This window comes from Narcine bancroftii, chromosome 3, assembly GCF_036971445.1.
Source record: "Narcine bancroftii isolate sNarBan1 chromosome 3, sNarBan1.hap1, whole genome shotgun sequence".
Classification (NCBI taxonomy): domain Eukaryota; kingdom Metazoa; phylum Chordata; class Chondrichthyes; order Torpediniformes; family Narcinidae; genus Narcine; species Narcine bancroftii.
In genome coordinates this window covers 48298764-48322706 of record NC_091471.1, presented here as the reverse complement: position 1 = coordinate 48322706, position 23943 = coordinate 48298764, and the positions used below count along the sequence as shown (strand labels likewise).

Here is a 23943-nt window from a genome sequence, read left to right as displayed (position 1 = left end):
ATTTCAATGGTTCCTGCAAATCTGACTAACAAGCACAGTACTAAGCGATTCGATGACCACTGATTCTGAATCCCTGGCACCAATTCTGGGATAAAATTAAATCTGGCAAATTCTATTCAGTCCTTGAGTTTAAAGGGAGGGTAGAGTTATCATAGGGTATTGTGATAGTACAGATCTATCACCAATGTATATAGTGTATATAGTTACAGTATCTAGACTGTGCTTACAGCGATTGGCTGAGAGCTTAGCCACGCCTACTGTCTGGGCCTTAAAGGGTTGTGTCCCTAGCCAGGTCGGATCATTCTGGACTGGTTGGCCACCTGTGAAGAGCTCCTGTCTTTTGCTAATAAAAGCCTTGGTTTGGATCAACAAGTCTTTGATTATTTCGACGAGCTCTACAGGTATTATTATAATTCTTTCAATAAGAACAGCAGGCACTCAGACACATATCATTTATATGATGGAAACTCAAACCTTATCTCTAGAGTCTGGAACATGATGTGTGAAAAAAAACTTATTGATTTGTCAGGAAGCTTCATAGAAACATAGAAGATAGGAGCAGGAGTAGGTCATTCGACCCTTCGAGCCTGCTCCGCCATTCAACGAGATCATGGCTGATCTTAAAGTTCAGTACCCCGTCCCCGCCTTCCCTCCGTAACCTTTAATACCCTTATACTGAAGAAATAGATCTAATTCCCTCTTAAATATATTTAATGAACCTGCCTCTACTGCCCTCTGTGGCAATGAATTCCACAGATTCACCACCCTCTGGGTAAAGAAATTCCTCCTCATCTCGGTCCTAAATGGTTTGCCTTTTATCCTCAAACCATGGCCCCGGGTTCTGGATTTTCCCATCATTGGAAACATCCCATCTGCATCCATTCTGTCCAGTCCTGCCAGAATTTTATATGTCTCTATGAGATCCCCTCTCAATCTTCTAAACTCCAACGAGTACAATCCCAATTTGCGCAATCTTTCCTCATAAGTCATTCCTGCCATTCCAGGTATCAGCCTGGTGAATCGCCTCTGCACTCCCTCCATTGCAAGAACATCCTTCCTTAGATAAGGTGACCAAAACTGCACACAATACTCCAGGTGTGGTCTCACCAAGGCCCTGTACAGCTGCAGTAAGGAATCCTTGTTCCTATACTCAAACCCTCTTGATATGAAGGCTTATCTGAAAAATTCAAAAATATCGATTGTAGTTGAAAAATATTATCTCCATTTCCTTTGAACACCCAATAGAAATCCTGTTTGTTCTTCATAGCAGTAGGTCCAGAAAGATGTAAACAACAGTAGATTATACAACAAGATGGACCTAGATATCACTTTGCAAAGAATGAGATCAAATATTCAAAATGGAAAATCAAAGGCTTTTTAAGCATCATTTTGCTGATTTTATTGAAAAAAAAAGAACTTTTTTGGTGAATTGAAATAATCTGAATAATTGTAAGTATAAACAGTGAAGAGGAAAATAGATCAACTCCAAAATGAAACCGTTTACCAGATGTAGTGTTGTTTTGATAAACAATTTGTATTTATGAATACACTTTAATTCATACTTCTCAAGGTATTTTATAAGAGTTTATAACACTGAAGCATGGGATGATCCTGAACCATGATTAATAGCTGGGCAAAACAAAAATGTTCCAAAGAGTCCCTTAAACAATGGTGACCACGGCAGTGCACCAATGAGGGGCTCTGCAGGTGAAGAACACACACAGGCTGTGGCCTGTTCGCAACTCAAGGCAAGGAATCCATGTAGGCTGTGTGCGACATGTGGTCAAATTACCCCCAATGGGTTGCAGTCTACTGGAGAGTGGCAGAAGGGCTACCAGGTATTGGAGCTTGGATAGAAGAGGGTGCCAAGGGCAGGAAAGGATCCCAGGGAGCATCAAGATCGGAAGGCTTCCTAATCATGTTGGAGATTTGGATCTGGAACTTGGGTTGCTGATGGTTTGGACTGAAGTCTACATGGCTGCAGAGGTTATGGGAGTGCTGGAGGTGAATCCACAGAGACTTGGTGACTGAAGGAATTCTCTCTTGCTTCTCCTTCACTGATTATAAGGAGTGCCATACAACTTCTGCTGATGGCAAATCTTTGCCTGCCCTACTGTTCAATTTCATGTAATATTACATCTGTTTTATTATATGACAATAAAGGAATCTTGAGGAAAGAAAGGAAGTGGGGTGAAAATATTCAGAAAGGATGTTCAAACTTAAGACCAGGCTAAGATATAACAGCAAAGTTGGAGCAGTTTGAATGTCATTGATTGACCAAATGTTTGGGGAAAGCATCAGAAATGATGGGAAAAGAATTGCCATTATTTTCATTTTGTTTAACGAGTGAGGCCAGGTGATGCAATAAAAATTTCAGTGAAATCACTGACAAACCCAATTAAATCAAAACGGTCATGATGAAGTAAGCAAAACATTTCCAAACTAATCACGTTATTTTCATTCCACTACATGTTTGTTGCATACATCTCTTTGATAAGTCAGAATTGATCATTATATTTTTATGCAATAACAAGCTATGACAATATTGAAAACATATAAAAGTAGAGAAGACCATTCAGGTTTTTAAACTTCCTTCACAATTCATTAGGTTCTTGAATGGTCTTTTAGCTTAGCTTCATTTTCCAGCTCAATCCCCGTATCACTGGATTCCTTTAATATCCAGATATATACTAAACTTTGCTTTAAATGAACATGGCTAAGCCTCCACAGGTCCAAACATTCGTGACCCTTTGAGAGGAAAAAAAAGATTCTCCTCATTTTAGTACTAAACAGCTTACTCCTTGTTCTGAAACCTGGTCCTCTGATCAGAGGAAATAATCTCCCTGCAGCTCGCCTTCCAAGGTTTTTTGAAAATTGTTTACATTCCAATAAGATTTTTCTGAACATCAGTGAACATCAGTGAAAGCATCTATTCAAACTCTTTATATAATAAAGACCTGCCATTGTTGGAACCGAGTGTATCCACTCTACACTCCCACTGGTGTGAGGACATCCTTTCTTAAGCACATATAACAAAAGAAATCTCTTGGTGCCTGCCACATTGACCACCGCCAGTGGGCTGATAACGCCTCAAACCGTGCATCTTGGCGCCTCACAGTTTGGCGGGCAGCAGCCTCCTTTGAAGAAGACCGCAGAGCCCACCTCACTGACAAAAGGCAAAGGAGGAAAAACCCAACACCCAACCCCAACCAACCAATCTTCCCCTGCAGCCGCTGCAACCGTGTCTGCCTGTCCCGCATCGGACTGGTCAGCCACAAACGAGCCTGCAGCTGACGTGGACTTTTTTACCCCCTCGATAAATCTTCGTCCGCGAAGCCAAGCCAAAGAAAGAAGATAACAAAACTATATACAATACTCCAGTTTCAATTTCATCAAAGCACAATACAATTGCAATGCGAATTCCTTACTCCTGTATTCAGTTCTCTTGTAATAAAGACTAGGAGGAAAAACCCAACACCCAACCCCAACCAACCAATTTTCCCCTGCAACCGCTGCAATCGTGTCTGCCTGTCCCGCATCGGACTTGTCAGCCACAAACGAGCCTGCAACTGACGTGGACTTTTTTACCCCCTCCATAAATCTTCGTCCGCGAAGCCAAGCCAAAGAAGAATGAAGACTAGCACATCATAGACCTCTTTGATCACTTACTACACTTCAGTTTGACTTTCAGTGGCTTTGAACTTCAACATTACTCCCAGTCTCTTAATATTTAACAAAATACATTTCTGTAAATTAAACCCACCTTTCACATTCTCACCCACTCACTCAGGATCTCCATGAAGCCTTAATTTCTCCTCTACCATGCGTACAAGTTCAAAAACTAAAGTGATAAACATATCTCTGTTTCCCATCAGAGAAGTCAATTCAGGCAAAGCAAATCATGAAGTGATCATTGTACATTTGAGTTAACGTGCCATAACAACACCTTACCTTCGTCACATTCCACAGCAACTGCTGTACTGACCCTGGGACCTCACAATCAGAATAAATTTGAATGAAAAAAAAGAAAAATAACAAAGTTCATTGTTAGTATCAAATAGCATGCACATTTCCAAAGAGATCCAATTCATGAAATATGTTTTTTTTACATCTTTTCCACTCTTGTGATTCCTGTACTATTCAGATTAAAGAATTGCAGTTCTTTCCATTTTAAGCAACCATACATGTTATCCAATAACAAAAGAGGATCTACTTTGTCCCATTATCTGTAACATAACTACGTGACCTATGCAGGAGATCCAGTAAATTTGAAGGTAATTTTTTTGCTCATTAATAAACATCCAAATCTCATGATTTATTCTTCTGACTGATGACTGTGCAGACACGTGTTTTTTTTCTCAAATATATTCTTTGCTGTTTTAATATCAGCTAATATTAGAAATACTGCGCATGTAACCATCTGGCCTAGTGGTTCCCAAACTGTTTCAGACTGCCATCCCTTTGCCTCCAGGCCACATCCTGAGCGTCCTCCCCCCCCCACCCCCCCATACAAAGGCGCTGGGGTTAGAGGCAGTGCTGAAATGGGGAAATTGGGGGGGCTGAGAGGGGGGTTAATAAAGGGGGGGTAGTGGCAGTGCTGGGAGGGGGGGTAGTGATGGTGCCAAGAGGGGGACTATTGGCAGCACTGACAGGGGGGTAGTGATGGTGCTGAGAGGGGGGTTAGTGGCAACGCTGAGGGGGGAGTTAGTGGTGGCACTGAGGGGAGATATTGGGGGTGCTGAGGGGGGGGTTGGCACTGCTGAGGGGGGTTAGTGGCAGCACTGAGGGGGGTAGTGGTGGTGCTGAGAGGGGGGGTTAGTGGCAGCACTGAGGGGGGGTAGTGGCGGCGCTGAGAGAGGGGTTTCGTGGCGGCACTGAAAGGGGGAGTTAGTGACAGTGCTGGTTGGGGGTAGTGATGCCAGTACCACATGTCAGCCACTGAGACTAGCCCTCGCGAGAATATCTTGTCACCATTTGTTTTGCTCACTACCATCACCCCAAGTCTTGCCAGAAAATTACTACACTGGCTTCTTCGTTAAACTTTGCAGCAGACTAAAGGTTCAGAACATCCCCTTTATCCTCACCACCCCCTGATCGCCCCCTTTTCCATCACTGCTTCCTTGGATCTTTCCACTGCCCACAGTGAGGCAGCATTGCTCAATTTGGGAATCACTAATCTAGTCTGATCAGAAAGAAAATTTCTTCCATACTTTCCTCAAGTTCAACTTTTGCCTCCAGTAATGAATCTTGTGGAAATCTTTCCATTCATATATCTCAGCAGGCAAAATTAAACACCATATTCACACTAAGATCTCACCGGACACAAACCTATATACAAAGTCCTGATCATTGGATTTCCCAAGACCAATTAATCTCCAAAGATCTCACCATAGACTGGTCATTGGAATGATCTAATCTACTAATTATCTAATTACTTTCCCAAATGTGACAAGCAGATGGCAACACAGGCTAAAAAATATTCATGTATTTTTACCCCAGTTCTAACAATATTAATTTACCATATATGCTCATGTTATGGTCGATCATGTGTAATGGTCAAACACCCCCCCCCCCCTTTTATGGCCCAAGAATTGCATCCATTTGACCAGTGTAAAGGTCAACCCCATTGTTTTGGCCACAGCCGTCCGCCCGTCTGACTTCCCTGACTTTCCATCCGAGCTCTTGATGCACCAACCGCAGATTCTCTCCTTGAAATTTACAGAGTCAAGAAGTATCCTCAAAATTATGCGACTCTGCCATATCTAAAGTTCTTCCATCACAGAATGACTGAACAGTGAATCATGGCTGCAGGCATTGTTTAGGGTTCTAACCCGCAGTAACAATGAAGGTCAGACCTTTCATGAGCATCCAGCCAAGCACAACATACCTTCACTGTGATACAGATTTAAAATAAAACTTCTTTCCCCTTTGAGGTTCAGGTCCCAATATTAGGAGTAGCACATTATTGATTGTATATAATCTACATCAGCCATTCTCAAACTTTTTTTGGCTATGGCTCCTTTAGAGCTTTGCTCAAAGTTTATGGGCCCCCTTCTCTGTGAAACAATCAAGTTTTGGTTTCTTCTGTGCTTATCTCGCATGGACTACATATAAAAATCTTTTTCTACATGAGGTGAAAATATACTTTTAAAATAATGTAGACCAATCTCAAAAAATACAATTTCTTACCTATAATTATTTTTGCTTCCAAACTCCATAGTTCTGCTATGTCATTGAACACATGGCAACAGTATTGTCCTCGGTTGTCCAGATTTATTTTATTTATCTGTTTACAAATAAAGGAACACGTTTCTTAAAAGAAGAAAAGGTTTAAAAAAACTGCCTAATGAAACATTTTATATTTCAGGGAAAAAAAAATCACACCCACCCCAACAAACAATCAAACCAATTGTGGGTTTCAGAATTTCTTGGGACAAACTTTGGCAAATTATGCTTCCAAAAGCAGGATGGCAAACGGCCTTGAGAGAGTATACAAATATTTTATGCTTAAGTAGAGAGCTTATACTTAACACTTAGAAAGAAACAATCTAAATTAAGAGCAGAGGTTTGTGACATTAACTAAAGTTTGGCATCTTTCATGACATCAAAGTGTGTCCTAAACTGTTTAACAGCCAAAGCAATGTGCTTAAACAAGAACAATTAATGTACATATTTTGGACATTGGAAAAAACACTTACAAAAAGTGACAAAACAAATGACCAGATAATTGTTGAGTGATAAATATTCAACATGGTACTTTCTCACTCATTCATGTTCAAATAGTGCCATGGGATCTTACACTTTATATCAGAAGTCAAAGAGAGCCTTGGTTTGGCATCCCACATAAAAAAGACAACATCTCTATCATGCCCCTAGTTCTGCACTGACATGTCAATTCAGATTCTACGTTTAATTCTCTGTTTGGGCAAGAATCCAAGATTGAAAAAACGATGATGAACAAAACTTGTCAACTTGGTGTCAACTATTGTTTCATTTAAGCTTGCAGGTTATCTTTAGGTCAGTCAGGAACAGTTGCAAGTTAGCTAATAGTTACTAGACAATCACACCATTGGTTCCTGGAAAAGTATTGACTGCTGGGTCAGGATAATGATCTGATTTTCTCCAGGAATTTTGTTGCGATTTCAATTCAGGATTCTGTCATATTGTTGAAAATAAAACATTAAACGTACTGCAATATTAACTCTTTCTTCACAGATGTTACCTGCCATCCTAAATATCCCTAGAATTCCTCGTTTTATAAATATTAAGTGTGTCCTCATGTACGATTCAGATGCACAACCTCACCTTTTGTTTTTCCCGTTACAATGTACTTTCAGGAAAAGGACCGAAAAGAAAAAGAGCAGTACATTTGAACAGAGCACATTCTTCACACATTTAAACACAATAAAGTGCTGGAAACTACCTTGTATTGTCTTTCAGAGCCATTGGTGACTGGCACACCATTTCTCAGCCATTGATAACGTGGCATTGGTATGCCAATTGCAGTACATTCCAATATTAATGCATCCCCTACCATTAGCTTTTGAGCTTGTGGATGATTTATAATCTGAAGCCTGGACCCATTGGTAAAGAATTTTCCTCCTAGAAGGAAAACAATTACATAATTTTTAGCTATTCACACATAAATATTAAAATCTATGCTAAATGAGGGGGTTAGTGGTGGCACTGAGGGAGGGTACAACTGAGGGAGGTATAACAACTTTAAGATCAAGACAGAGTGACAGTTTTGGATGGCAGTGGCAGTGAAGATTTGTTAAAATGGAAGACAGAGGTAAGACAGCAATTAGCAAGCTGAAAGGCGAGACAGGGCATGTAACTACGTTCAGACTTCATAGGTAATAATGCAGACAGAGATTAGCCATCCCCTTCCCATTATCTTTAGGGAAATGATAGAATCAGAAACTGCTTTCAAACTGCTTTGAAATATAGTTAAATTCACAAAGTAGCAAAAATAAATAGATGGCTGCAGCAAGACCAGCATCTATTGTCCATCTCCAGTTGTGAATGATGTGAAGTTAAGCCTTTGACTCTAATGCTATAGTACTGCTCGATGAAGATGCCATATATCAGGGTTATGTTTAACATGGAGAGAAATGGAGCTGATGCTGTTCCAGTATAGCATTAACACTTGCTCATTCTGGTGGAGTAAGTTGCAGGTTTGGAAGATGCTACAAAGAAGTCTTGACAAGTTGCTGCTGTGTATCCTGCACCTGGTACATATATCAGCCATATGTGAAAATAGTATTTGTGTGTGCATGTCTACGTGGGGCCACAGGACACAAAAGATGGTGGATGTATTGTCAATGAAGTGCATTTTAATTACAATGATATAAGGCCATTCTAGCTCATGAAACCTGTAACTTCCAATTAACCTACCAACCTCATACTTTGAGGATGGAAGAAACCACAGAAACCTGGAGAAAACCCATGCAGGTCACAGGAGAAATGTACATCCTCCTTTCAGACAGCACTGGATTTGAACCTAGGTTGCTGGTACTGTAATGGTGTTGCATTAACCATTTACATTCTTGGTTATGTAAGCACTAAACCATTTGAGTGTGGTAGTGTTGCCATCCAGGAATCTTCAAAGTTTCCCTTTCCTGACTTGTGCCATTTCGGGGAATTTAAGGAAAACAAAGAAATGACTTGCAACAAAATATCTAATCTCTGATGAATCCTACTAGCAAAGGTGGGCATATGGTTGGTCCTAAAAGTCTAATCCTGTAATTTCAACAAAACTAGATTTCATTGAGAAATACAGATTCTTTGAGAATGATAATCCATCCGTGACAAGCTAAGGAAATTATTGTGAGCATAATGATTTCAAGAAAAAATGATGACTTTTGAACTATAGCCATTACCTCACTTTCTCTTCTTTTTACATTAATTAATTTATGTAAAATATAATTCCTTGCAAAACTACGAATTTCATAACATGTTCATGACAATAAATTCGGATTCTGATAAATAAAATTAAACCAAACGCTTATGCTTTCAATCAAGATCAGAAGTCCTATTCATTTAAAAATAATGTGCCAATTTAGAAATAATTTTCAAATATGTTGGTATTAGTTTTAAGTTAACTATGTCAATCTTCTTTTTTCTTTGGCTTGGCTTCGCGGACGAAGATTTATGGAGGGGGTAAAAGTCCACGTCAGCTGCAGGCTCGATTGTGGCTGACAAGTCCGATGCGGGACAGGCAGACACGGTTGCAGCGGTTGCAGGGGAAAATTGGTTGGTTGGGGTTGGATGTTGGGTTTTTCCTCCTTTGTCTTTTGTCAGTGAGGTGGGCTCTGCGGTCTTCTTCAAAGGAGGTTGCTGCCCGCTGAACTGTGAGGCGCTAAGATGCACGGTTTGAGGCGATATCAGCCCACTGGCGGTGGTCAAATAATGTCAATAATGACTGGTTTAATGGACAAATGGAATTGGGCTGCATTTCAGGAATGTTCATTGGGGTGTCAGCATTCACACAACATAAAGCAGGAACAAAAGGCAAATGCATTTTGGTTCATTGCCAATCCTTGTGCTTTCTGTCAAATTGTTCTTCTCCATAATTCTCTGTATTAATATGATAGAAAACTTAAATCACTAAGGCAGCCATTCTGCACATTATTCCTTAATCTTTGTTCTACCCATTTTTCCAGTCTCTGCTGCTTTACAATCTGTCATTACCCAGGGTCACATCTGACAAGTTTCACTCATCTGCAAATGTTAAGAATTTGTAACATTGATTTTAATCAATATGAATGAGTGACAGGAGTAACTTAGCAAACAGTTTACAATAATTTACCTCCTCACCCACAAGAGAACTGAAGCATTAATTCTACCAATTCCACTTCTACCACCACCTTTCCAAGGTCCACATTCATAGATAAATGGTTGTAAATAGATGGTAAAAACAGACATGAGACAGATTATCCTGAGTGCAATATCTAATGGGGCAAGCTACTGTCAATCAATCTTAGACAAATTTTTTTTTAAAAATGTACTATGCATGGTAAAATTAATCCCCCACCATATTTTCACCACTAGGCCCATTGCCTCTGTGGGTCATTCACCACAGAGAAGATTAGGAAACCATTCAGCACCTGGAAAATTAGAGCTGATTAATGTTGGGGTCATGATACCCAATCTCATGTAGAAGAACAATATTTGAATTAAAGAACAAGGAGATATCAATGTAGGCAAAAAACACTGCTTTCAAGATTAGAATACCTCCAGCAGTCAGTTATAACAACACCATATGCGGAGACCCATTTCCATTCCAATGTATCTTTTTAATTCACTTAAATAGAATTCCTAAACAGAACATAATAATTTATTGATGGTGTAGAATTGCCTTGCTTTTAACATGCATTTGCATTTATGTAAAGAAATGTGCCAGTGTTCCTTGTGCTTCTAAGATTAATTTACACATACACAGTATCTGAAGCCATGATACATTAATGAAGTTAAAGTGCTTTACTCAAATTCTACTGAACTTCGAGGTTTATTAACTTCCATCAAACGAATCCAGTATGTGCTCCATGTATCTACACAGAAGCGGCTCTTGGCAATGGCAGAGGTCACATAATTTATTAGCATTGTCAAGAAACTGCCATAAGAATTTAAGCCAATACTCTCTAATGGGAGCTCTTCCAAAAAAAACTGTCTCTGCAATGCTTTTGGGTATCACTTCAAATTTCTCTTGCTACTAGAGGAAACAGTTAAAAGGCCGCATTACCCAAAACAAATACAGCTTGTTCTTTCTAGATCCAACCTACCTTTTGAAGTAAAAGTAAGCTTTTGTACTGTTCCTTATTTTTATGTGAACATGGACACAATCGTAACATGGATTTGCAACATTCCTGAGATGTAATCAAATTACATTTCTTTCTAAACAAATCGTTACTGTAAAGGATACCAGCAGTTACATGACATAATTTCAAAATCGACACATTATTTGAAATGTAGTCAAAGAAAGCACTTTTTTTCTCTAATAAAGGCCTGGATCTCCCAAGTTGTTCAAAGTAGCTGCATGGAAATGTTAACTGATATGGAGTACAGTATTTCAGCTACAAGTAGAGAATGAAGAAGCTGGAATTGTTTTCTTTTCAGTGGACGTGTCTGAAAAGTGACATGATAAAATAAGCAAATTATAAGGGGTGACAATAGGGTAAACAGTAAGAATTTTTTTTTTTCTTGTGGAGAATCTAAGAGAATACAGTACTTTCCCAAATATCCAAAAGCCACTTAACAGAAATTCTCTATTATCTGAAAAAAATTTCAGCCGTAACATGACGCCACAAGTTGAAAAACTAAATTTAGCCCGACGTCCTCATGTGGGGCTCTGACGCGCAGCTAGCACCAATTTGGCAACATCAGTGAGCGAGTGGAAGAAGTCGGCAGGTCAGATAGCGCATGGGAAGATTGTGCTAATTTCAGGAAACTCCCTCCCCTCTCTCTTTCCATTTCTTCTTTACCCTCCACTGCACTTGGTATTCTGCTATGCCGATGTCATCAGGGAGAGCGGCATCCCAGGCAGGAGTGGGGAGCTCTGGCTCCTGGGCAGGATCAGCGTCAGCGGTGGGAAAGTGTTGGGGATCAGCGACGGCTGCAGGAGCGGGGACCTTGGGCTCCCGGTCAGGATCGGCAATGGCGGAGGGGAGGTGTCGGGGATCGGCGGCGGCCGATACAAGTATTCTGCTGATGCTACTGGGCTACTTAAAGCCATTTCTCAGTTCTCCGAAAAATGCAGTTAACCAATTCGAGTGATTCGGATAATCAGAAATGTACTGTCTAGGCATAAAGATGAAAGGCAGGAGGTTAAGAAAGGATTGGGGGAAAATCACACTGTTTGAAGAAATTATGGAGGAAGATACTCTCACAATACTTAAGCATCTAAAGAAGCCCCTGAATTGCCAAAGTGTAGAAAGCTAAGGGACCACATGAGGTTAAATAGGATTAGTCTAGATATGCATAATGTTTGGCATGGGATGAGGGAGGGGGGCTAAGGACTTGTTTCTATGTTCTGCAAATCTAAGTTGAGGGAAATAAAGTAAGGGGATGACAGGTGTTAGGTAAGCAACAAGTGGAAGAGCCATGGTGACATGGGTGGATTTAAAATGAAGAATGATGATAAATCAGTGCCTGTCCTTTTATGTTTAATCCTCTGTCAACATGACTCTGAAGGTGTTTATTGCTCTGGAAAGCACAGCCAAATTTGATCTTTTATCAACGCAATGTCCATGAGCACCCACCTCCCAGCAAATTCCCAGTCAGTCAAACCTGGCTAACATATTCTATTGCCTCCTTATTTAATTGTAGTACACTTACTCCTGGCCTAGTCATGATCAATTTCCTATTTATCCCATCTTCAGTATATGGGTCTTACCAGCAAGAGCTGCAATTATTGCCCATTTCTAATCATGCTGAATTTTCTCTGTGGTAATTCTTCTGGTGAAGGTACTCCCATAATAGTGATTTTAAAACAGTGATAATGAAAGACCAGTGATTTATTTCCAAGTCAGGATTCTGTAAGACTTGGTTATGAACTTGCAGTGATTGCATTCCAATGAGCAAGAAAACCCTTTCACCTTCTTGATAGAGGTCTCATTTTTGAGAGGTGCAGTTAGAGGACCTGGGCAAGTAACTGCAGTACATTTGTAGATGGCACACCACATAGTAGGGAATAAATATTAATGGATATGGTAGCAATCAAGTAGGCTCATTTGGCCTGGCCAATATCAAGGTTCTTCATTGTCGATGATTCTGCACTCATCCAGACAATAGGAAATTATTCCTCTGCATTCCTTGCAGATGTGGAAAGGTTTTGATATGTTGGGAGGAAAATCAATTACTGCAGCAACTCAACCCTGTGAATTGCTTTTGTAGCCATGGAATTTATGCTGTTAGTCCAAGTACGATAATAGAATCAGAATTTATTGTTGTGAGCAGGTCACAAAATTTGTTGTTTTGCAGCAGTATCAAAGTGCAGACATTTATCTATAAACCACCTTACAAAATAAATTTTAAAAATAGTGCAAAAAAAAAAGTCAAATAAGGCAATGTCTATGGTTCATTGTTCATTCAGGAATCCGACGGCAGTGGACAAGAAGCTGTCCTTAGGCTACTGAGTGCTCGTCTTCAGGCTCCTGAACCTTTATCCCGATGGTAGCAGAGTGAAGAGGGCATGGCCATGTTGGTGGGGGATCCTTGAGGAAAGAGGCGGTTTTCGTATGACACCGCTATTGTAGATGACATCGATGGAGTGAAGACTGGTGCCTGTGATGCCACAGGAGTTTTGCTTGTCCTGAGCATTGGCACCTCCATACCAGTCAGTGATGCAATCAGCCATAATGCTCTCCTGGGAACACCTGTAGAAGTTTCGAGAGTCTTTTATGACATACTGAAACTCCTCAAGCACCCCACAAAGTATAGGGACTGGTGAGCCTTCTTAGTGATTGCATCAACATGGAGGCTCCAGGACAGATCCTCAGAGATGTTGACACCCAGGATTTTGAAGTTCTTAACCCTCTCCACTACTGAGCTCTCGATGAGGACTAGGTTTTGCTCCCCTGACTTTCTTTATCTCCATACCTGTTGATTCCATTAACCAATAGGGCCACATCCAACTCATTTATGAATATACTGCTATTTATTGAATTGGACACAACTTTCTGTGGTAGGAAGTTCCACAGGTTCACAACTTTAAGTGACTTTCAGTCTTAAAGACGTCTCCTTTATCCTTATTCAGAATTTCCCCAACATCCTCATCTAACCTGTCTAGCCCTGTCAGGACTTCATTTTCTTCTAAATTCAAATGAGTACAACTGTTCCTTAGATGAAGAAACCAAACTGTTTTGAGTGCTCAAAGTCTGGCCTCATCAAGGCCTGAACTCCAGTAAGACCTTCCTGCTTCTATCTTCAAAATTCTGCTGCAAAGGCCAATATGCCATTTGCTTTCTTCAGTGCCTATTGTACCTGTAATTCAGCCTTCAATGACTGATGCACCATAACCCCAGGGTCTTGTTGCACCTCAAAATTGAAATTTATTCTCAGAGTACATGCGTAACATTACATGCAACCCTGAAGGCCAGACAGAACTTCTACTTATCTGTAGTGCAAAAAAAAAGTACTTAAGAAAAGAAATGCATACAAAAGAGAGAAATGTAAGTAAGCTCCCTGCCTATTATTGTTACCAAAGTGGATAACCTACACATAGTGAATCTACAGTGCATTTGCCCACTCTCCTAATTTGTCCACATTTCTGCCACCTAGCTTAGTCTTTTCTGCAAACTTAAAGAGATATCATATTTAATTCCTTTATCTTGATCATTAACATGTATTGTAAACAGCTGGGGTTCCAACACAGAACATTGTAGTGTTACAGAGTTCTGTGTTGAGTATTGGCCTATGTGTTGTGTGGTTTTATGTTAAAAAGTGACAGTTTGCCTTAGAGAGCCAAGGTGAAGATGGACTGCTGAGAGAGAGCATGTGCAGAAAATTATCTAAAAATTTCTGGACTTGGATGATAAACCACCACTGGGTGGTGCTGTGGAGTGGAAGAAGGCCCAGATCATGAGTCATGGTCTGGAGGAGAGTTTAGAATGTTGGGATTTCTAAAAGGATGAACATTCCGAAGGCAGCCAGAAGGATCCGGACCAAGCCAGTGGTTCCTCTCTCTGCAAGCAACACAAGACCACTTAGAATTTTGTGCTCTCTCTCTCTCTCTCTCCCTCTCTCTCAAAGATCTTTTGGCTTCAGTTTACCAAACAAACTGAATTTTGTTTATGATCTTTGCTTCGGTTGAGATCGAAGTTTTGTGAGTCTTACGTGTTTTGTGTTGTTTTGTGTCTAAGTTTTTCTGTGGGCTGGTTGGAAATATAACTTAGACTTTAATTACATAAGTTATATTTAGACTGGGGAATTTATTAGTTTTACACTGTTACAGAGATTTGCATAGTAACCAGTGGGCATTGTTATAAAGGGGGGGGGGGATTTGAATTAAAGTTTGAAGGTGAGTTTTTTGTTAATAAAGTAATTGTTCATCTTTATCCCTGTGTGATATGCCTTCTTTGTGGATGCTGGTTTGATCTTTTAACTGTAGTACCCCAATAGTAACTGCCTGCAAATCTGAAAAGAAACCATTTATCTGATGAACCATATCGAGAATTAAATAATTATTTCAGCAGCAGGTCTATGGAATATGAGCCATACTATATTTTACACCAAATGTAATTTTCTAACAGAGAATGTAACTCACCACAAGCAGCACTGAAATTATACACCTCCAGTTGTGCCCAGAGACTGAATTCAAAAATGCAGCCACTGTTGACTCTACAGATGTACCATCCCGTGTCATTAATGGTGACTGGATTAATCACAAGCTCTGGGCTGTTACTATTTGGAACCTGTTTTTCAACAAAAACATACATTGTTAAATAATGAAGTGATTTCAAGATGGGAGCATCATGAGTCAGGTTAACATTTATTGCCCATTTTAAGGAGGCAATGGCCAGCCTCTTTGAATTACTGTAGCCTACTTCTGAAGCTGAGTTCCAGGTTTTAGACATGGGGAATGGTGGAAGATTACAAGCCTCAATGGTATTTGTTTTTAAATTGGAGGAAAGCCTGCAGGTGGTGATACTCCCAGCTATGTCCTACCCTTATCCTTCTTAGTGCAGATGTCACAGATTTGAGAACTGTTGTGGGAGTAGCCCATGCAAGGGCTGGGCATTTTACAGACTTTACTCACAACATCCATTATGATTGCAGGTGTGAATGTTCAAGGTGGTACATTTGACCCAAATAAAGAGGACTGTTTTATCCTTGATGGAATGGAACTTCTTGAGTGCAGATGGAACTGCCTTTAGAAAAAAAAACAAGTGGAATGTTTTCAAATAAAAGCACACATAAATGCTGGAGGATCTCAGCCAGTCTCACAGCATCCATAGGAGGGAAAGATATGTTACTGACATTTCAGGCCTAAGCCCATCTTCAGGGCATAAGCAAAAAGCAAGCAGGCTTCTCAATAAAGATTGGGAGAGAAAAGGATAAGAATGGGAGGGGGAAGACTCCAGACCAACAAAAAGGTGTTAATTGGTTATGATAGGAGGAAAGTGAGAACTGGTTTTGGTCTGTGGATGAAGACAGGGAAAAGGGGGAGAGGGAGAGAGAGAGAGAGAGAGAGAGAGAGAGAGAGAGAGAGAGAGGGGGGGGGGAGAGAGAGAGAGAGGGGGAGAGAGAGAGATAGAGAGAGAGAGAGAGAGAGAGAGAGAGAGAAAGAAAGAAAGAAAGAGAGAGAGGGGGATGGAGGGAGGGAAAGGAGACAAGGGAAGATGAAGATGATGGGGGAATCCCCAGATGGAAGATGAGGTGTTGTTTCTCCAATTTGCCCAGTTAGCCTCAGTCTGGCAATTTTTGCATGGACAGACATGTCAGTAAGGGAATGAGATGGGGAATTGAAATGGGTGGTCACTGGGAGAGCCATGCTATTGTGGCAGACATAGCAGAGGTGCTCAATGAAGTAATCTCCAAGTCTGCGCCAAATCTTTCCAATGTAGAGACCACAACAACAGGAACACTGGATGCAGCAGATGACCTCTGCTTGGGGCCTTGAATGGTGGTGAGAAAGGAGGTGCTGGCACAGGTGAAGCATCTCCTGCAGCCACAGGGTTAGGTGCCAAGGAGACATTGGTGGGAAGGGAGGTGGATGAGGGAGTCATAGAAAGAGCAGTTCCAGTGGTAGGCAGAGAGGAGAGAAGGGAATATGTGCCTGGTGAAGGGATCATGGAGGAGGTGGCAGAAATGGCAGAAGAGGATATATTGGTCACAGAGGCTAGTGGAGTGGTAGGTGAGGACAAGGGGGATCCTGTCCTTGCACATGGGGGTGGAGGGGGAGTGAAGCTTTGTCGTCTCACATTGCACCAGATTTGATCTTGCAGCAGATTAAGTAATATAGGCCCTGCCACAGCCATTGGGTTTCCTTTGTTGTTTCCATTTTTGACTAGAAACCCCACTTTTCCCAGGAGGTGGCTTTTCATAGATCATTCTGCTCCTTCTGATCTCCAGAGTGAAATGCCTCTGATCTGGCTTTCAACAGGCTCTGGATTTCACTGTTCATCCAGGGCTTCTAATTGGGGACAACCCTGCATAATTTGGTGGGGACACACTGGTTTACAGCTGTTTTGATAAAGTCTGTGACAGCCCTGGCGTAATCAATCAGATTCTCAGCTGAGTTCTTGAACATCACTCAATCCATTGACTCAAGGAAGTCCTATAACTGTTCCTCAGCCTCCTGTGTTCACCTTCTAGCTGTTGTGATCTCCACAGCCACTCTTTTAAGGATCTGCCTGTATTATGACAGAAGGAGCACAGGCAGGTGACCAGACTTGCGAAATTGCGGTCTAGGGAATGAATGGTAGGCCTTGCTTTTCTTGGTGTAGTAGCAATTGAGTGTGCTGGGATCTTTGGCACAGTAGGTTACATTCTGGTGGTAGTTGGGCAGAGTTTTCATGGTGCAGGCCTGGTTATAGTCTATGACTAAGATTTGTTGTGTGTTGGGGTGGTCAGTCTCTTTTTATAGACACAAAGAGCTAGAGGACAACAATCGAGAGATATGAAGCTTTTTTTTTGAACAGAATATAAATTAAGCCAGAATTATATATTGAAAAATTCTATATTTTCTTTAGTCCATCTGGAATAAAACAGAAGAGGAAGGACAAATAACAAAAGCAAATGAAGGGAAGAGGAATGCCAACATTCAAATTAGGCTGGATACTAAGATTTAAAAGTAAGATAATTTTAAGATTCAATTACTCCATAAATTGTAGAATTTGCAATTACAGATGTGCACAATCCTTCACTGTGCCACATTTCTGATCATGGGTGAAGAACAGTTTATGCAGAAGTTGCATATCCCATGTATAACAATAAAACTGACAAGTGAACACACTTCAGCCATATTCCCTTACTTGCACTGAAATGTGCAACATTTTTGCCCTCAGAAATGATGCAGAATGACCATTGCTCAAAAGAGGGTCCCCTTGATTTTCAATAGCTTTATCATTACCAGATTCCTCAACATCATGACATGCTCAATTTCCAATTTGAATGTAAATTTTCAAACTCAGGGGGATGCTTTTTGCTTTCATATCCTTTGATTTGTTATGAAGGTAGAAATGTGGACTAATGAGGTAATTTATCACACTGATAAAAATTCTTTCTTTTATTTTTGGCCACACAGCTTATTTCTTGGTTGTAGGGTTAGATTTTCCTTTTTTATAATAAAATAACATAATATCAATACAATATAATCCATTTGATTAAAACTGTTGATGAAATTATATGATTTAAGTGTGATGTATTTTTTTTTAAATGTTAACATATATCAAAATGTATTCTGTATTTTTGGATGTGAAATTTCAATGTTTATAAAAATATTGAAAAAGAAAGAAGAGAAATAACATCATGTCGAGATTCATACAACATGGAAACAGGTCCCTTTGAACAACCAAGTCCTCACCAACAGACAAGCATCTATCAATGCAATTCCATGTTTTGTTTACTTACCATTGATCAGGTATTTATTTATATAGAATAGCTATATGGAAAGGATAAGTTTGGTATCTGCTGTTGCCCTAATCCCCATTTCTAACCTTTGGAATAAGACTCCATATTTATGGATATGTGCAGCTAAAATATCACTCAAGAAACTTGATTCAATTCAGGATGAATCATGTAGTATTCTTGGATCATAATATTTTTGTTTAGCTTTTAGTATCATTTTTCTGTTCTATATTTTTGCAGTTGTATTATATTGTAACTTTTTATCCTCTAATATTCTATATTTTTCTTGTGTTACTGTTATCTGATATTCCTTTTCCAATTTTGTTATATCCTTCTCTAAACCTTCTAATTCTCTCACATATTCTCTCTTAATATTTTTAGTATAAGAAATAATTTGTCCCCTCAAGTAAGCTTTAAGTGTATCCCACATTAGAAAATTATTGTCTGTTGTTTTCAAAAATTATTTCTATCTCTTAATAAATTCACAAAAATCCATCTTCTTTAGTCAGGTAGCATTTAAGATGACATCTTGTACATACTTCGTCTGATAAAAATCTTGCTAAATACTTTGCTTTTACCACTCTACTTTGACATTAAAAATAGGTCAATCTTTGTATGTGAGTCATATAACCCTTGAGCAGAACAAATAGTCCCTTTCTAAGGGGTTGAGCCACCTCTATATATCAATTAAATTTAATTCCTTCATAAAAGATAATGTCATTTTTGCAGCTTTCGCCCTTGCTATTGTTCTCGCTGACTTATCCAATATTGGACCTAAACAAAAATTGAAATCTCCTCCAATATTATATTTTGTCTTACCCCTGTGGTTTATAAAGATATTCGACATAAAGATTTCATCCTCATAGTTTGAGGTGTAAATATTCTACAATGTGCCATTGCAAGACTTCCAGCTTGATCCATTAACGTTTCTTCCATTATCATTGGTATATTTTTATTAATTAAAATCGCTACATCTCTTGTTTTTGATCCAAATGCATATGATCTTACTTGCCCCACCCATCCTCTTTTTAATATTGCACGTTACAATTTGGTAAGATGTGTTTCTTGTAAAATGGCTACATCTGCCTTTAATTTTTTTTAGGTATGCCAAGACCCATTTTCTCTTCAACATCCAATTAATTCCGTTAACATTAAAATTAATAAATTTCAATGTTCTATCCATATTATTTTTTAAAACAATTTTTTAACTATAAAATCACTTGGGCTCTTTAAATAGTAAAGTGATCCTTCCCCTTTAAGAAAAACACACCATGTCCCTGCCCCAATAGTGACTCTCAGGCACCATTCTCCCTTTTAGACCAGAGTCTCCACCCTGCTACTACTTTTCACAGATTTTTTTTCTCCCTTTTACTGAAGACCACATAATCTCTCAGGCACCATTCTCCCTTTTAGACCAGAGTCTCCACCCTGCTACTACTTTTCACAGATTTTTTTTCTCCCTTTTACTGAGCTCTCTGTGAATATTACTATACCTTTTTACTTTGAAACTATAAATACAAGAGTTTAATCAAAATTAAAAATACAACCTTTACTTCGTTCCACTATAAATATTTTCACAACCTCTCCTTCTCAATTTTTTTTTAAACAGAAACTTTGCAGAAAATCTTCTATGCCTTTCTTGGTCTTGAAAAATCACCAGTTTCCTTCTGCTACTTCACCCTCAAAGTCACAGGATATATTATTGAGCATTTCAAGTTTTTAAGCACATAGTTTTCTTTTCACATCTTCAAATTCTTTTCTTTGTTTAATCAGGGTCAGGCTGAAGTCTTGAAAAAATAATACCTTTTCATGATCAACCTAGGACGGGCCATTATTCGGTTAAGAGTAGTTATATGCTGCTCCCAGAATTCAGTACTGTTCTCTGTAGCTGAAAAGCCTCACCAGAACTAGTCTCGGTCTCTGGTCACCAGCTCTTCTGGGTCCAAGTATTCAGTGAGCTCTCTTAATGTGCAGTTATTCTCCAAATTTGTCTTTTTCCAACATTTGTAGAATCCATTTTTGAAAAAAATGTTCACTGGGTCTCTTCCCTCAATTCTTTCCTTTAATCTAATAATTCAGACATTGTTCCATCCATTGAAGTTCTCCATATGATCAATTTTGTCAAGCAGTCCTTGTTTATTCAACTCCGTTTTTTTTCCAGAGCCTCATTTTTCATGCATTTTTGTCAATTCACCTTCTACTCTCCTTCCGATCTTCAACGATCTCTTCTATTTCATTCATTTTTTTGCTGACATCTCTCCAATCACCATTTCAACACTTATGAACAGGTTACCCAAATTCTCCATCTTTTTCAGGATGATGCTCAGCTCTTGACCCGACTCCTCAGTTTTACCTAGTTCTGCCGGTCCCGTCACCATTTTTGCACCATTCTCTTTTCTACTTACCCGGTTGAAGAGGAGCTTCCTTATTCTTTGTTCTCAGTTGCCTTGATTTCTTTGTCCCAGCTTTATCCATTTTTGATAAGAACATCTTGATTTTCAAGTTTTAACCACCTTCACAGAGAGCTCAACAAAAACATGTCTGTCTAAGTCTTTCGCATGGCCACACCCCCATGTTATCAACATTCTTTAATTCCAAACAAGTCCAAACACAAATGAAATTAATTCAATTTTTTTAAAAAAATCCAATTAACAAGAAAGAGACAGAAATCAATTTTGCTACCTTCACAAATAACTGTGTTGGGTTAATAATACTGTATTTTGCACAAGGTTAGGCTTGAAATTAACGCTTGTATAGCTTCACCACAAATGATTTTGTTCAGCTACCATTAGAAGTCCCCAATCGAAGCACTTCTCTGATTTAAGTTAAAGGTCAGCTGCATGATGACAATACTCGCCACTGACTACAAATCCTGCCACTGGGTCTGCCGAACAAGCACTCTCCCAGTATGGTTTGGTTCTGGATTGGTCAAGGACCTAACTCTATAGGTAGGCTGGGCTACATTGGGAAAATGATAAATAATTGTCGATATGGTAGACAATTCATTATTTAAATTTGGGATATATAATCAATATCATTTACAATTACCATATTTTCACTCATATAATGCACACACACACACACACACACACATATATAACATGCATAAAATCATAAATTGTACAAAAATATTTTCGTATAATGCGCACATGCATATAACGCACACATGTAGTATTCAAAATTCCAACTAACAAAAGCAAAGTATCTACCACAGTTAATCTCCTTCAATTAACACCCAATCAACTTCCCTCAGAATGTCAATCGCCCATTATATTGATGATATCCTGCTACAACACTAACAAGCTTTGGAGAGGAATCAATTAAATAGAGCGAAAACAGGCTTCAGAGTTAAGCAGGATTTTAATTCTAATGTTATATCATCAGGAGAATAGCAGAGGATAAAAAAAAATTAACAACAAATGTATGGTGAAATTAAATGCCATGAAAGCTATTTTGTATGCATCACCTCTATGTTCTTCTTGAACCATTGATATTCAATGTTCGGATGCCCTGTTGCTTCACAATAGAGTCTCACTGCCTGGCCAGCCAGAACTGCCTGGGAAACTGGCTGAACGAGAATCTTCAATGAGGCTGGAAAAAAAAGGACCAAATGGACCAAATTAATGCAGAGTGTAAAACATTTGAAATCCATGCACCCATCCAGGGCAGGAAAGCCAGTCAATGTCTCAGTGGAAAAAAAACATTATTAATTTTAAGAGTACGAAAGCAAGGACATTTTATAGTTGCAGAGAGGGGAAGTTGGAGAAAACAAAGCTGTTGATAGACTGGAAACGCAAGTCATCGAGGTAACGATTACTTGAAAAACAGGCAGTGGAACAAAACGACAGAAACAAAATGTGATCAATTGAAATAGAATGGAAAAACCACATTTGTGGGGAAAAAAATTGGCAGAATCCCTGAAGACGATAAATCCAAGGGCTTTAACTGGCTGGAACTGAGGAAAAAGTGCTTTTCTTCCAACATTTGGGAGACATCATTAAGCAAATAGAAACCAAAGACAGAAAGTGAGAGTAAGACAGAATGAAGGAGGTAGGAAACTCAAGACTGAACATAGATATGACCCTTTGCAAGGCCACCAGGGAACGATGACTTTTGCAAGGCCACCAGGGAATGATGACTTTTGCAAGGCCACCAGGGAACGATGACTTTTGCAAGGCCACCAGGGAATGATGACTTTTGCAAGGCCACCAGAGAACGATGGCTTTTGCAAGGCCACCAGGGAACGATGACTTTTGCAAGGCCACCAGGGAACGATGACTTTTGCAAGGCCATCAGGGAAGCCAAGAATCAGTAGTGCAGCAGGCTCAATTCCATGAGAACATCAGATACTCAGTAACAATGACAAATATGCATTCTATCATGGAGCACAAAGAAAGTCCAGGCAGCATAATATCCATCAACTTAACATTTCTCAATGAGCTAAATACATTCTACTCACTTTGAATAGGCAGCCACATTCATATCTACCACTTCATGTGTTCCTGCACCCACATTCACTGCTGCTGGTCAGGTCAGTCTTCCAGAGTGTGAACTCGTGGAAAGCGGCTGACATGGACTGAATCACTGGACATACCCTGAGACCCTAAACAGTTCTGCTGGCAGAGAAATTAAATTCATGGATATCTTTAAACTCTCCCTGCAAAAGGTCATAGTTCCCATCTGTTTTGAGAAGGCCAGCATCCTACTCACAGAAGAAAAACTATAATTGGCCTCAGTGACTACCAACTGGTGGCTCTGACATCCATCATGAAGTGCTTACAAGGCTGGTCATAAATCACATCAACTCTAGCCTCCTACTCAGACTTGACTCACTTCAACTCACCTAACACCGCAACATCCATGGCAGATGCCATCTCCCTTGCCCTCCACTCAGTCCTGAAACACCTGTATACTAAAGTCTCCAACAAACATCCCCACACCTCAGGATTTTTGCTTCAGCATCCCCTTCTGCAAGTAGATCCACTTCTTTTCTAACAGACCACAATCAGTGACGATGGACAGCTGGATCTACTCCATATTCACATACTCAGTACCAGAGCTTCTCAAGGATGTGTGCTCAGGTCTTTGATATAATCCCTATATTCATACAGACATACAGCCAAATTCCAGTCCAACGCCATTTTTAGGTTCACTGACAATACCACAGTTGTAGGCTGAATAGATTGGAAGTCTAGCCTTATAGTGCCAGAATAAAGGCCTTTCTCTCAAAATCAGCAAGACAAAGGAGATGATCATTGACTTCAGGAGAGTGGGCGGGGGAACGATGGGTAGAGCCCACACCCATCCTCATCAATGGCACTGAAGTAGAGACAGTAGAATAGCTTCATGCTCTTGGGAATAAATATCTCCAAT

General features: G+C 39.7%; 1 protein-coding gene across 4 annotated transcripts in view; it reads right to left on the bottom strand.

The window, feature by feature from the left end:
* The window catches only part of malt1 (MALT paracaspase 1), a 122959-nt gene that overhangs the window by 55438 nt on the left and 43578 nt on the right, over positions 1–23943 (bottom strand). For all 4 annotated transcript variants that reach the window (XM_069924020.1, XM_069924018.1, XM_069924016.1 and 1 more), the window contains exons 4-8: positions 22037–22161; positions 15266–15413; positions 7424–7602; positions 6190–6286; positions 3952–3993 (exon numbers count right to left, since the gene is read on the bottom strand). In XM_069924020.1, coding sequence (XP_069780121.1) covers positions 3952–3993; positions 6190–6286; positions 7424–7602; positions 15266–15413; positions 22037–22161 — 591 coding nt within the window. The remainder of the gene's footprint in view (positions 1–3951; positions 3994–6189; positions 6287–7423; positions 7603–15265; positions 15414–22036; positions 22162–23943) is intronic.